General features: G+C 43.0%; 1 protein-coding gene across 1 annotated transcript; it reads left to right on the top strand.

The window, feature by feature from the left end:
- Window positions 1-2,795: 2,795 nt before the first annotated feature.
- LOC145291133 (uncharacterized) lies at window positions 2,796-4,393 on the top strand (the record flags this gene model as incomplete). Its single annotated transcript, XM_080136649.1, has 1 exon — window positions 2,796-4,393. A coding segment is annotated over one exon (432 nt), but the record flags the coding sequence as incomplete, so codon positions are not given.
- Between the last annotated feature and the right edge of the window lie 10,937 nt (window positions 4,394-15,330).

The following is a 15,330-nucleotide window of genomic DNA, read 5'->3' as shown; positions in this document are numbered from 1 at the left end:
CCATACTTACGAAACTTTTTAAGCGCTGCCTTAAGGAGAAGTGCTTTCCAACTCCCTGGAAGACCTCATCAGTTTGCCCTGTATTTAAGAATTCAGGTGATAACTCATCTCCCTCTCAGTACAGACCAATAAGTCTCCTGTGTGTTATGAGTAAGTTGCTGGAATCCATATTAAATAGAGAAATAGTCAACCAACTCAGCAGAAACAACCTTCTTAGTGACACACAATATGGTTTCCACTCTGCAAGATCTACCGCAGATGTGCTGACGGTTATATCTCCCAGGATTAGTGAATCTCTTGACAAAGGCTTCCTTTTTAGGGCAATTGCTCTTGACATATCAAAAGCTTTCGACAAGGTATGGCATAAGGGTCTACTTCATAAGATTTCCAGCTACGGTATAACTGGAAATGTTTTCTCAATCATTAAATCATTTCTCTCCGATATGCTCATAAGAGTAGTGGTCGATGGACAAAAATCAGAGGCCTGCAATATAAATGCTGGTGTCCCTCAGGGGTCAATCCTGGGCCCAACTCTCTTCCTGATCTACATCAATGACCTCCCTAAACACATACTTAAATCATTCGTTGACATCTATGCTGATGACACGACCATCTACGGCAACACATCAAAGGCTGTAAACGACAAAGTTCTCTCGGATTCTCTCTCCTCTGATCTCGAGAGCGTGGTTCAGTGGGGGAAGACGTGGCTGGTTACCTTTAATGCATCCAAAACCAAACTCCTATCCTTACATCATCAACGCTCTGATCCCCAGCTGGCATCAATTGAAATGGATGGCTCTCGTCTGGGAGAAGCCCCATGTTTTGACAAGCTTCTGGGCTTGACCTTCACTCCTGATCTGAAATGGAACACGTACATCAGGTCTGTTGCCAAGGTCGCTGGAAAGATGGTGGGATCCTTCTACCGCTCCAGAAGATATCTCACTACTGATGCAATTCTCTATCTATATAAAAGCTAAGTACGTCCAAGGATGAAATACTGCTGCCATATCTGGGAAGAAGCTGCTAAAAACAGCCTATCCTGCCTTGACAGAGTACAAAATAGACTTCGTGGCTTAGTGGGGGATGCCCTTTTCTCTTCCCTGCAACCTCTCTCCCACAGAAGAGACGTTGCGAGCCTTTCCTTGTTTTATCGTTATTTCCATGGCAGGTGCTCGTCTGAACTCCAATCTCTGGTCCCCCCTCGCCAATCTTTCACGAAAAACACCCGTCTAGCCGAATCCACTGTCAAAAACTTTCCCCACTCTTTATCTATGCCTAAATCCAAACGTAGATTCCATGAACAAAGCTTCTTTCTTAGAACTGCACGCCTGTGGAACTCTGCCTGCTTCCCTCCTGGCTACAACTTGGATGTCTTCAAGTCCAACGTTAACAAATTCCTGATGAACCACCTCCTTTAGTAGACACTTCATCAAATCTCCACACTAATGTAATGTACTTACAATAACCCTTATCCCTAAGTGGCTTCCGGGCCTTGATAAGTGGTGACCACCATGATTCTGCTTTCCCAACTGCAATGATATGCAGAAGTTCAAGTGCAATGTTAACAAACATCTTTCTACTCATCTCCCCTCATAATACCCCGCTAATTAAGTCCCTAATAGTAGCCCTCTGCTTCAAAGTGGCACTGTGCCTTGTTTGGGGTGAAAATTGAATAAAAAAAAAAAAAAAAAAAAAAAAAATTTGTGGCAGACACCAGTCTTTCGCTTTCTAAGAAGCTTTTTCTTCAATTAAAAGTGAACTTTGTGAACAACAATTTTCAGAATGTGTTCGGTTACCACGTGTTTTTTTTTTGTTGTTTTTTTTTTAGATGAATTTATAGTTCGTATCTCATCTCTGTCGCCAGTTGATATATCCTGCGGTGGGTGGCCGTAATAAAAGGATATTCAAGAAAGGTATTCCACCAGGGAAATAAATGGATAAAGAGGTTCTGAAGTAATAAAGAAATAGAGAAGTTTATTGAGAATATTTACAGAGACAGCATGTTACGTTTTTAAGTGTCCCCGCCCAGGGAAGGCTCTCACAACCGGTGACCGGTGATAACGTTCTTTCGATAAAATGTTCCGGCGGTGAATTGCTCATCTCGCCATAACACACAGGATGGTGAGAAATTACACGCCAGTCGTGGGATGAGACCAATATGCAGCAAGCTGTGTTGTCTGTCCTCAATGGTGACCATGGGTACAGAAAAGCTTCCAAAATGTACGATGTAACTAAAGGCGCCATAGAACGGAGAGTGGCGAAGCTTAGGAAGAATCCTGGTGTTGTTGAGGAAGTATGCAAAAGATGTGAGTTTATTTTTTTTTCTAAAAAAGGAATCTCTCTCTCTCTCTCTCTCTCTGTCTCTCTCTCTCTCTGTATTTGTGTATGAAAAAGAGGAAATAAAGTGTGTATGTATGAACATGGGTGTATGTAGTGGATGCATTTGTATGGGTGTGTGTTTGTTATGGGAGGGAAGAGAGGTGAACATACAAATGTGTGCTCACTATGTCTGTCTGTGTGAGAGAGAGATGAGCATTAAAATGATGTAGGCCTATGCATGTGAGCATGCTTGCATCCGTGCATGTTTGTGTGGGCGGCATATGTGCATGATTGCATATGTTAATTTATCAAAAAAAGGAACTATTTTTTTCATTCCTTACAAAATACTTTTCTTTTCTTTTTCAGCCCTTGGATCAATTGCAACGGTCTTCACAAAAGAGGAAGAAGAGGAGCTTGTCAGCTACATCCAGCAGATGGAAAGAATGCTGTTTGCTTTCTCTTCATATGAACTTTGAAAATTGGCCTATGAACTTGCCGAAAGGAAATTCAACCACAAAGAGGGAGTGACTGGTTATGATTGGTACAGAGGGTTTATGGCCCGGCATTCAAACAAGCTGTCACTTAGAAAACCTGAAGCTACTTCAGTAGCTCGAGCCATGGGCTTCAATCGGGTTGCAGTCTCATCTTTCTTTGGCCTACTTGAGGATGTAGTGGACAAACACCAACTGAATGTAGACAGGATCTGGAATTGTGATGAAACAGGTGTTTCCACAGTTCTGAAGTCTCTCTCGAAAGTTGTGGCAACCAAAGGGAAGAGGCAGATAGGTTCTGTTACTTCAGCAGAAAGGGGGCAGCTTGTAACTTTGGTGATATGCTGCTCTGCCGCTGGGCAATACATGCCACTGATGTTGATATTTCCCAGGCAACGCCTGAAACCTGATGGATAGTGCCCTTCCTGGAGCATGGGCTGAGTGTCAGCCAAGTCGATGGATTAAAACAGAACTCTTCATCAAATGGATGAGACAGTTCACACAGTTTTCCAGAGCATCGAAGGAGAAGCTGTTGAAATTGCAAGAGAACATGGTGTCATTCTTTTGTGCCTTCCACCACACTGCATGCATTGACTTCAGCCCTTGGGTGTAGCTTTCATCACATTCTATAACCACCAGGTTCGGATTTAGTTGCGCGAACACCTAGGGCGTGTAATGACCCAATTCCAAATCGCAACCCTTTTTGGTCTAGCATACCTGCAGGCAGCAACAATGTTAAATGCAATCAATGACTTCAAGGCTTCAGGAAAAATGGCCCTTGGACAGAAACGTCTTTACCGATGCTGACTTCATTGCATCTGAAGCAACAGATATCCCTGCTATTGCTGAGGACCTCAGCCTCCAACCCATCGCCTCACCCTTCAGCCATCCCTCTGCCTCAACTGCCAGCTGTCCCTCTGCCTCAACCGCCAGCCGTCCCTCTGCCTCAATCGCCAGCCGTCCCTCTGCCTAAACCGCCAGCTGTCCCTCTGCTTCAATGGCCAACCTCCTACCGCCTCAACCTCCAGCCATACCTCCGCCTCAACCTCCAGCAATGCAACCATTTCAGCCTCCAACCTTCCCACCACCTTAGCCTGCAGCCCTACCATTACACCACAAAAACACAAGGAATCAGCATTTGGTATTTCCCCACAAGCCCTCATACTCTTCCCCAAAGCAAACATTACTAAACGAGTGTCACGGCAGAGAGGGAAGACTGCTATTCTCACGTCTTCTCCTTATAAAAAGTCTCTGATGGAGAAAAAGAAAAATGTGCTGTCGAAGACTCAAACCAAGGGTAAAGGCAAAGATGTCAGCTCAGCCAGAAAACATCTTTCTTCATCCCAGAGCCAGTGCTAAGGAAGAAGATACACAGTGCTTGTACTGTGACAGACTGTACTCTGAGAGTGCCGAAAGCTTGGTAGCCAGTCAAGGGGACTGTAGGAAATGGGCACACTACGGCTGTGCAGGTCTAGACGAATGCAACAAGGCCCAATCTTCATTTGTGACTGACCTATGCAGACCAAGATCTGTCTCGTTTTGCCCCATGCTTGGGGCAAAACGGGACAATACAGTTAGCTGAATAAATCATCTGCCTTTCTTTTGAAAATAATTTCTCATCTTTTTTTTGTTGTGGCATTTTTGCCATTTTTTTCCAATACTTTGAATGTTCAGTACACAGAATATGGTTTATATGTCAATGCTACCTTTGACTCGACAGTTTTTTCCCCTCATCTCATTTTGCCCCAGGTTCCCCTACAAGTCACTGAACCTGAACGAAATTCGAGCATGCAACCCCCTCGTACAATGGTTCACTACAATTTCTGACATTACTAGCCGTTTAAAGATCTCAAAACTACAAACTTTTGCAACCAAAAGTTTTCAACCTCAACAACAAGCATCTCAAACTTGGAATAGAACAATTGACAGTTTAAAGGCTTCAAAATCACTTTCACACACCACTAAAAAGAAAAGAAAGAAATAGAATCACCGTCGGTTGAGACACCTCTGGCCACGTTATCACTGAATATACCAGTCTTCAATCCCACTAATATAAAGTCATGGTTCGTACAAATTCAGGCACTTTTTGACGCAAAACAGATTACGTCCCAGAGAACCAGATATTGTTGCTTAGTCGAAAAGTTACCAACAGGCGTTGTCAATGAGGTGACGGATTTACTGGAGAATGTACCAGAAGACAACCCATACGACCGGCTTAAGGAGGTGATATTGAAACGGACTGACTCATCCAACGAGACAAGGTTGCACAATCTCTTCACGCAGATCAAATTCTCACACCGACGGCGGAAGAAACAAAAACTGAAGAAATAGCGGACATGGCAGACTGAATATATGAAAATCTTCGGAATCACAAAGTGAACTCTGTGCAATCACAACCATGACAAACAAAAGACGAGGAATTTAATGAACTTAGGTCTACAGTTGAAAAACTTTCACGGCAGTTACAAGATTTGCTACGGACAGACCGTCAGTACTCTCTCAAACGACCGAGCTATAGAAGATGAAGTCTTAATGAAGGTTGAAGCAACACAAGAAAGAATGAGCAAATATTATTATCATGAAAAATTCAGTGCCGAAGCGAGACATTGTACTTACCCTTGTTCCTTTAACAATAAGAAACAGGGAAGAAAATTCCAACCAGTAGAGACAACAACTGTTGCTGGATTTTCTACTAAAGGTCATCTATTTTATATTCGTGACAATACTCATGGATACAACTTCTTAATTAACACTGGAGTGGAGATAAGCATGATACTACCGCTGCCAAATCAAAAAGTTACTCCACAGTCTTACCACCTCTAAGCAGCTAATGGCACAAAAATACCAACGTATGGAGAAAATCCTTAAATATTAATCTCGGCATGCAACTGATTTTTTTATGGATTTTTACCATAGCCAACGTGACGACGCCAATATTAGGGGCAGATTTTCTAGCCAGGTTCAATTTGTCTGTAGACATGACCAATCACACACTAACGCACAATCAAACGAAGATCGTGATTAAAGGTTGTAGTGAAAAACGAAGAGCCGAATACCTTTGTAAAGGTTTTATTCACAAAAGAAAGCAAGTCACAAATAGCGTTAATTACGCAGCATTTATAGTTAACGGAAGAGTTCATTCAAGGGATGAGGGGTTAGGGATATTACACTTTCCCCTTCAAGTTTTTTTTTTCGTTATTATTTTATTTATTTTTTTTTTTCATTATTTTTTTTCTCTAACTTTTTTTTCTTTTTTTGCCTATAATTTAAACCTTTTTTTTTTTTTTCGTGCCTTACTTAGTAATGAAGTCCTTGTATTTCTCAGGAAATTTCAGTATTCTGCCAGATCTACGCAGCAGCTCGGTTGCATTTCGCTCTCAACTGGTTCCCCACGGGTGTTTTCTTCTATATGTTCAGGATATTGTATACATTCGTTTTCACTTCCTGGCTTACTCACAGGTGGCATGCAACCATTCTCTAACATGTTGTCTCCATTAATTGTGTTGGGAGCCAAATCTCTGACGTTGACGGTAGTTTTGATGTCTGAAGGTAGTCGTACTTGGGCATAATGAGGATTGATCTCCAGTAACGTCGTAGGTGTAACCGGGGGTAATTTTTACTCGACCTAATATGATCTCTGACGTATACTTGGCCTGGTTTTGCCCACAGGGGAATAGAAGTACCAGAAGTGGATTTACGGCTGTACTTAAATAGTCTATCATGAGGGGTCGCATTCGTAGCTGTGCAGACTGCAGAGCAATGATCGAATAGAATGTAGAGCATCAGGTAGAATATTTTCCCAGCAGGATAGTCTCATTTTACGAGAATGTAAGGTTACTTGTATGGCCTTCCATAGTGTGCCGTTTAGTTTCTCAATTTGACCATTGCCTTCCGGGTGATGTCTACTCGTTTTCGAAGTCGCAATGCCTTTCCCATGTAAGTAATTGGTCGTTTCTTCTGACAGAAAATCAGTCGCTCTATCTGTGTGAATCATATCGGGCATACCAAATATCGCAAATAGTTGATTCAGGCATTGTGTGATCGTTGAGCTTGTCATATCTTTACACGGAAATGCAAAAGGAAAACGCGAGTATTTGTCGATTATCGTAAGTAGGTATTTGTTACCATGTGTGGACGTAGGCAGTGGTCCCTTGAAATCCATGTTTAATCGCTGAAATGGTACTATTGCTTTTATGGGAATTCCCTTGTTACCGGTGAAGAATTTGGGTTTTAAATACTGGCAAGACGAGCACGAATTAGTTACTCCTTTTATTTGATCGAGGGAGAAAGGAAAGTTTCTTTCTTTGCAAAAATGGAAGAGTCGGGTAATGCCTGGATGGCATAATTTACAGTGTAGGTCCCGAAGATCTTGTAAGGAATAAGTGAGAGCAGATATTCGGGGAAAACGTATCAGCGACAATATTTTCTCTACCAGGACGGTAGACGATGCTAAACTTAAATTGTGAACCTAGATTCCAGTAAAGCAACTGGCCCTGATGGCATCCCAATTATAGTGTTAAAAAAGCTTCAACCAGAACTTGCTCCCATACTTACGAAACTATTTAAGCGCTGCCTTAAGGAGAAGTGCTTTCCGACCTCCTGGAAGACCTCCTCAGTTTGCCCTGTATTTAAGAATTCAGGTGATAAGTCATCTCCCTCTCAATACAGACCAATAAGTCTTCTCTGTGTTATATAGTAAACCACCTCAGCAGGAATAACCTTCTTAGTGACACACAATATGGTTTCCGCTCTGCAAGATCTACCGCAGATGTGCTGACGGTTATATCCCACAGGATTAGTGAATCTCTTGACAAAGGCTTCCTTTCTAGGGCAATTGCTCTCGACATATCAAAGGCCTTTGACAAAGTATGGCATAAGGGTCTACTTCACAAGATTTCCAGCTACGGTATAACTGGAAATGTTTTCTCAATCATTAAATCATTTCTCTCTGATAGGCTCATAAGAGTAGTGGTAGATGGACAAAAATCGGAGGCCTGCAATATAAATGCTGAGTCCCTCAGGGGTCAATCCTGGGCCCAACTCTCTTCCTGATCTACATCAATGACCTCCCTAAACACATACTTAAATCATTCGTTGACATCTATGCTGATGACACGACCATCTACGGCAACACATCAAAGGCTGTAAATGACGAAGTTCTCTCGGATTCTCTCTCCTCTGATCTCGAGCGCGTGGTTCAGTGGGGGAAGATGTGGCTGGTTACCTTTAATGCATCCAAAACCAAACTCCTATCCTTACATCATCAACGCTCTGATCCCCAGCTGGCATCAATTGTGATGGATGGCTCTCGTCTGGGTGAGGCCCCGTGTTTTGACAAGCTTCTGGGTTTGACCTTTACTCCTGATCTGAAATGGAACACGTGCATCAAGTCTGTTGCCAAGGTCGCAGGAAAGATGGTGGGATCCTTCTACCGCTCCAGAAGATATCTCACTACTGATGCAATTCTCTATCTATATAAAAGCCAAGTACGGCCAAGGATGGAATACTGTTGCCATATCTGGGCAGGAGCTGCCAAAAACAGCCTATCATGCCTTGACAGAGTACAAAATAGGCTTCGTGGTTTAGTGGGGGATGCCCTTTTCTCTACCCTGCAACCCCTCTCCCACAGAAGAGACGTTGCGAGCTTATCCTTGTTTTATCGTTATTTTCATGGCAGGTGCTCGTCTGAACTCCAATCCCTGGTCCCCCCTCGCCAATCTTTCACGAAAAACACCCGTCTAGCTGAATCCACTGTGAAAAATTTCCCCCACTCTATATCTGTGCCTAAATCAAAACGCGGATTTCATGAGCAAAGCTTCTTTCTTAGAACTGCACGCCTGTGGAACTCTGTTCCGTCTGCCTGCTTCCCTCCGGACTACAACTTGGATGTCTTCAAGTCTAATGTTAACAAATTCCTAATGAGCCGCCCCCCTAATTAAACACTTCATAAAATCTCCTCACTAACGTGATGTACTTACAATAACCCTTATCCCTGAGTGGCTTCCGGGCCTTGATAAGTGGTGATCACTGTGTAAAAAAAAAAAAAAAAAAAAAAAAAGTTAAATGCGCTAACGGCATATTTTGTCATTTTCTTTATTTTTGATTTCCTGGTATTATCAAACATGAAGCTAATACTTATTTGGTCCGTAATTACAGTAAAGTGTTTACCAAGGAGAAAATGTCGCCACTTACGTAGTGCTTCAACAATAGCAGCTGCTTCTTTTTCTACCGCGTGATGTTTCGTTTCACTAGGGCTTAGTGTTCTGGAATAGAATGCAACCGGACGATTCTCTTGATTAAGGGTAGCTGCAATACAGTTGTTACTAGCATCTGTTTCTACTATAAATTCTTTTTCTGGATCAACCGTTACCAGCATAGCATCTTTCAAGTCGTTTTTCAGTCTTATAAAAGAGTCCAACGCCACAGAAGATAACGGGAATTCTCTATTGCGGTTTAGTGCTAATATTTTCTCTGAAAAATTCGGGATAAATTTGCTGTAGTAATGTGCGTCGATAACCGGGGGAACACCGGCAAAAAAACGGGCGGTGCAAAAAGAGACAGCATGTAGACACTTGCGGTCGGCTCTCAGCTGAATAAAGTCTTAAAACAAACTCGGCGTTTGCGTTCTCAGTGAGAAACACTACATGGCGACGAGGATGAGATCATTTCTCATAAAGGGGAAAGTTATTTAAACTTTTTCTCTGAAAAACATCGCGTTTAATGGAAATTAAATAGCGACATATTTCTACCTGCACACATGCATTTTAAAAACATGACGTCTTATGGTAAAATCAACGAATTCTCGCCGAGTGGAGACTGATTGGGACATATACTCAGAAAGATTGGAGTATTATTTTGAGGCTAACGGAATACAAGATCCAGGAAAGAAAAAGGCCGTCCTTCTTTCTGTTTGTGGTGGTGAAACATTTACTCTGCTGAAGGATCTCGTTACGCTGCACAGCTTAAGAGACAAAAGTTATGAGGAACTCTCACTCTCGTTAAAAGAGCACTGCAACCCAACACCGTCTGTAATTGTTGAGCGATTCAACTTTTACATGTGCCGCCAACAACCAGGTCAGTCCATTTCAGATTTTATTGCTCATTTAAAAAAAATTACAAAGTTTTGTGAGTTTGGAAATACGATAGAAGAGATGTTGAGAGATTTGCTCGTCGTTGGATTGATGGATGACCGAATCTGTCGGCGACTGCTTTCCAAGAGGAAACTAACATTTCCTTATGCCCGACAGATAGCTCTTGCCATGGAAAGTGCAGACAGGAATGTTAGTGACATGGCAGCCTGTTCAACGTCCAATTTTACAATACAGACGAAAGTCAACCAGGTTGAACGGCCTACTCCACTACGGAGACAAAAACAAAGACCACGTTTTCGATATAACGGAAAACATTACCCCGACTCCTGTCGTTTCAAAGAGGCAACGTGTAATTTTTGTCACAAAACCGGTCACATTTCGCCAGCCTGTTTGACCCGGAAGTACAACGACAGAGCTGGAAATCGTAAAACCCACAAGGTCACCAGTGAAGAACCAGTAGACGAAGATACAGGCAGCGACTGCGCCTCGGTGCATAGGCTGTTTAACCTACCAGCAAATAGCAAAACCGAGCCCCTGATGGTGTTGGTGGGCATAAATGGTCGCAATGTCGAGATGGAGATCGACACCGGAGCTGCTGTTTCATTGATCAGCCGCAATGCATTTGAAAAACTATGGTGTGAACCTGATAAGCCGGTACTTAAGCCTATGTCACAGAAACTAGCAACCTACACGGGAGAAAGTATCATGCCGTGTGGTATGTGTCAAGTATCGGTAGACTATGATGGCCGACAGTTTCGTCTGCCATTAGTGATTGTTCCTGGTTCTGGCCCTGCACTTCTTGGTAGAAACTGGTTACGAGTAGTGCAACTCAGCTGGAAACGCATCCATCAGCTGAAAGCAGTAAATGCTACACCTGCAATTGAAGACATTATTGCAAAATACCCCGATGTTTTCAAGGATGAATTGTGCGCACTGAAGGGTTTCACAGCAAAACTTAGTGTTGACCCGAAAACAAAGCCCATATTCTGCAAGGCTCGACACGTGCCCTTTGCATTGCGTGAAAAGGTTGACAAGGAGCTGGATCGACTAGAGTCTCTGGGTATTATCGAACCAGTATAATACTCAGAATGGGCTGCCCTTATAGTAGCAGTTGTCAAAACTGACCAAACAATACGGTTGTGTGGAGATTATAAAACTACAATAAACAAATGTTCAAATCTCGACCAGTACCCTATCCCCAGGATTGATGATTTGTATGCAAAATTGGTGCAGGGAAAGAAATTCCCCAAGCTTGACTTGAGATCAGCGTTCCTGCAGGTTCCGTTAGAGGAAAACTCAAAGCCGTACCTTACAATCAATACACCACGGGGTCTCTACAGGTTCAACCACCTCAGTTTTGAAGTAAAATCAGCTCCTAGTATCTATCAACGCTGTATGGACAATTTGTTGGCAAATGAACAACATGTCGTATGCTATCAGGACGACATACTAATTACAGGATCATCAGACGCGGAACACTTGATCACCCTTGACCGAGTGTTAGGGAAACTCTCAGAAGCTGGTCTCCACGTTCGTCTGGACAAGTGCAAGTTCATGGCACCCTCCGTAACCTACTTAGGTCATTGGATTGACTCCGAAGGCCTTCACTCTACAGCAGAAAAGATCCGTGCCATCCGGGATGCACCAGCCCCACGCAATGTGACCAAACTTAAGGCTTTCTTGGGCTTATTCCAGTTCTATGCTAGGTACGTCCCCAACGTCGCAGATAAGTTGGGCCCCCTCTATTATCTACTGCGGAAAGGTGTCTCTTGGACGTGGGGCACCCTCCAATTAACAGCTTTTCAGCAAGCCAAAGATGCATTGCAGACCACAAATGTCCTGGTTCACTATGACCCGAAGAAGGAACTGGTACTGACCTGTGACGCCAGTCAATATGGTGTCGGAGCTGTTTTGTCGCACATCTTTGCCGACGGTTCAGAGAAACCTGTTGCTTTTGCTTCGAGAACAATATCACCGGCTGAGAAAAATTATAGTCAGTTGGACAAGGAGGGACTGAGTATTATCTTTGGGGTTAAAAAGTTTCATCACTACTTATTTGGACGTGCATTCCGTATCATTACGGATCATAAGCCACATCAGCCTCTTTAGCCCAACAAAGCTAACATTGGACACCCTGCCACCAAGAATAATACGTTGGTCACTGTTGATGAGTGCTTACGATTACATGATAGAATATAGGCCTGGTTCACACATCGTCACTGCCGACGCAATGAGTCGTCTCCCCCTGCAGGAAGCGTTAGATGTCCAAACACCAGGCTGCATTATACATCTCATGGATCACCTGGACAATTCCACCGTTGACTCGACTGACATTTGTGCTCATACACGCAAAGACCCCATCCTCTCTAAGGTTGTTCAAGCCACACAACATGGAGGGTGCTATCTCCCACATGATGCTCCGTATTTACCATTTCACGCTCGTAAAAACGAACTAAGTGTTGAAAGGGGGTGCCTGCTGTGGGGTTCACGAGTGGTAATTCCCCACCATCTCAGGCAGAGAGTGTTGGACGAGCTTCACCAATGCCACCCTGGCATAGTCAAGATGAAGGCCCTCACCCGGACCTATGTATGGTGGCCTGGGATAGATGCTGACATCGAAAAAAGGTGAACAACTGTTACCCTTGTCAGTGCTCCAGAAGCCTACCTGCTAAGGCACCACTACACCCCTGGGAATGGCCAGCTGAACCTTGGCAGCGGGTTCACGTTGATTATGCCGATTACAGTGGCCAATACCTGCTTGTCATTACGGATGCACACTCAAAATGGGTTGATGTCTATACCACAAGTGCAGCTACTTCAGCCACTACAATTGAAAGGTTGAAGCGCTGTTTTGCTACTCATGGTCTCCCGCACATTGTTGTCAGTGATAATGGCCCATGCTTCACCAGTTCAGAATTTGCAGAGTTCATGAAACGGAATGGTATCAGACACAAATTTGTCAGTCCACATCATCAGGCATCAAATGGTCTAGCCGAACGCTCAGTTGGGCTGGTTAAAAACGGTATTAAAAAAATGTCGGGAGGAACTCTGGAAACAAAGATATCCCATTTTCTGCTGACATACCGGACAATGCCTCACACAACAACGGGATCTACCCCGGCAGAGTTGTTGATGAAGCAAAGATTGCACACCAATCTGGATCGTATGAAGCCCGCCACCTCAAGTGTTGTATATAACAACCAAGAATGACAAAAGTTTCACCATGACAAATCTGCCCAGATGCGGTCATTTGATGAAGACCAAGCAGTATTTGCACAGAACTTTGGTTCCGGATCCATGTGGTTGGCTGGTCACATTCTGGAAAGAGTTCTCCGTTATCCTTTCTAATCAGATTGCAGGATGTCCGGTTGGTTCGTCGTCATCAGGATCACATCAGGTCTTGCCGTTGTATCACCGAGCCAGCACCTCAATCCCCAAGTGAAAACAATCCAGAACGCATTTTCACGGAACTAAACATGCCTCCAGATATGGCAACAGAAAATAACACACATCCACAGACTCCATTGACACATGAGAATTCGCCCGATTATGAGCAGCCAGATAGAGAAGTGAGTGAGCATACCCCACAAGCCCTGCCACGACGATCGGGCCGTACAATAAGACCACCGAATCGTTTTAGTCCGGATTGACTAAAGATTGAACAATTACCTTTTATTTTTTCTTAACTTTAAAAAAAAAGGGGGGGGTTCAATGGTCACATACTGAGGCAGAATAATCCTCGACCACAAAACAGTCACAAGGGCAGTCTACCCTGACTTTTTTCCATGATAAATGGACCTTTCTTTTTGGGGGGGAGGGAGATGTAATGTACGTAGGTACACAGGGGACGATAACAGGGAGAACACCGGCAAAAAAACGGGCGGTGCAGAAAGAGACAGCATGTAGACACTTGAGGTCGGCTCTCGGCTGAATAAAGTCTTAAAACAAACTCGGCGTTTGCGTTCTCAGTGAGAAACACTATAGAGAACATCCCAATAATCCGTCTTTGTGATTTTAGATTTAGAGGAGGTGGCATCTCAAGTAGAGGTTTAAGACATTCGTAGTCGGGTGATATCTGGTTGTTTCTGATAGTGTACCCAAGTAATGTTATCGTTGAGACTGAAACGATGCTTTTTTATTATTATTAAGTGTGATGTTGTACTGTTTAGCAACCTCATAAAATCTTTGAAGATTATAGTCATGCTCTTTTTGGGTTTTTCCATAGATAGTAACATTATCTACATAGACAAAAGTATCTACTAATTGCTCTTTGCTGACAATGCCGTTAATGGTCCTTTGGAAGGCGCTTACTCCATTAGTAACCCCGAACGGCAGGCGAGTAAACTGGTATAATTTACCATTCGGCTCGAATGCTGTAAATTTACGATCCTCCTTACTGATGGGGATTTGATGGTATGCTGATTTAAGATCAAGCGTAGTGAAAACATTATACCTGGCTATTTCCTCGACAATCTTTGATATACTTGGTATCGGATAAGCGTCTAATTCAGTAAATCTGTTGATTGTGTCGCTATAACCAATCACCATTCTTTTTTTTCGGTTTTCATTCGATGTTACTAGAACTTGCGCTCGCAAGGTGAAATTGAGGGATCTATAACATTTTCCTCCAACAATTTTGCAGTCTCTGCTCTTATAAATTTGCTATCAGCAATTGTGTGGCGACGTGACTTGGTGCTGATTGTTGTTGTTTTCGTAGAGAGATGAGAAAATAAGGGGGGAGGAGAAACGGTCATGGATGGAAAAAAGGTATTCTTGGTGACTGCTTCGATAATAAGTTCTTCCTCCGGTCCATCGAATTTGAAAGTTACCATCTTGTATCTGCCGAGAATATCTTTTCCTATGATTAAGTCGACAAATAAATTTTTAATGACCTCCACCTCCAGTCCACTATTATGTTAGAGTGTACATTATTATTTAGAGAGATATCGACTTTAGTTTCTCCCACAATTTTCACACACATTTTAGGGTCGGCTAATGATATTTCTTTGTGTTTTGGAATAATTTCGAGGTTCATTTTTTTTTGCAATATTGTCGTTAATGAAAGTCCCCACACTACCAGAATCTATCATGGCATTGACAGTGAACCTATTTATTTTACACTTAGTAAAAGTAATGTCTTTTTCCTTCCTAGACATGCGAGACTCGGGAAATCAGTGTCTTCATTTAACACCGCTGACACGGAAGATTTGCAGACTTTGACCCAGTGTCCTTTTTTCAAACACTTATTGCAGTTCGAGTCCCGTGCTGGACAAAGACGGCGTGGATGGCGAGAATTCCCGCAGAAAAAAACAAATTTCCTTCGGCCTCGTTTTTTTTTGTGTTGCAGCCAGACTCGTATATTCTCCTGAAGCGATTATTGGCGCAGAACTTTTCCGTTAACTATAAATGCTGCGTAATTAACACTATTT

This window comes from Euprymna scolopes, chromosome 12, assembly GCF_053919585.1.
Source record: "Euprymna scolopes isolate OS-2025 chromosome 12, ASM5391958v1, whole genome shotgun sequence".
NCBI lineage: Eukaryota > Metazoa > Mollusca > Cephalopoda > Sepiida > Sepiolidae > Euprymna > Euprymna scolopes.
This window is presented reverse-complemented; position numbering and strand designations above follow the sequence as displayed.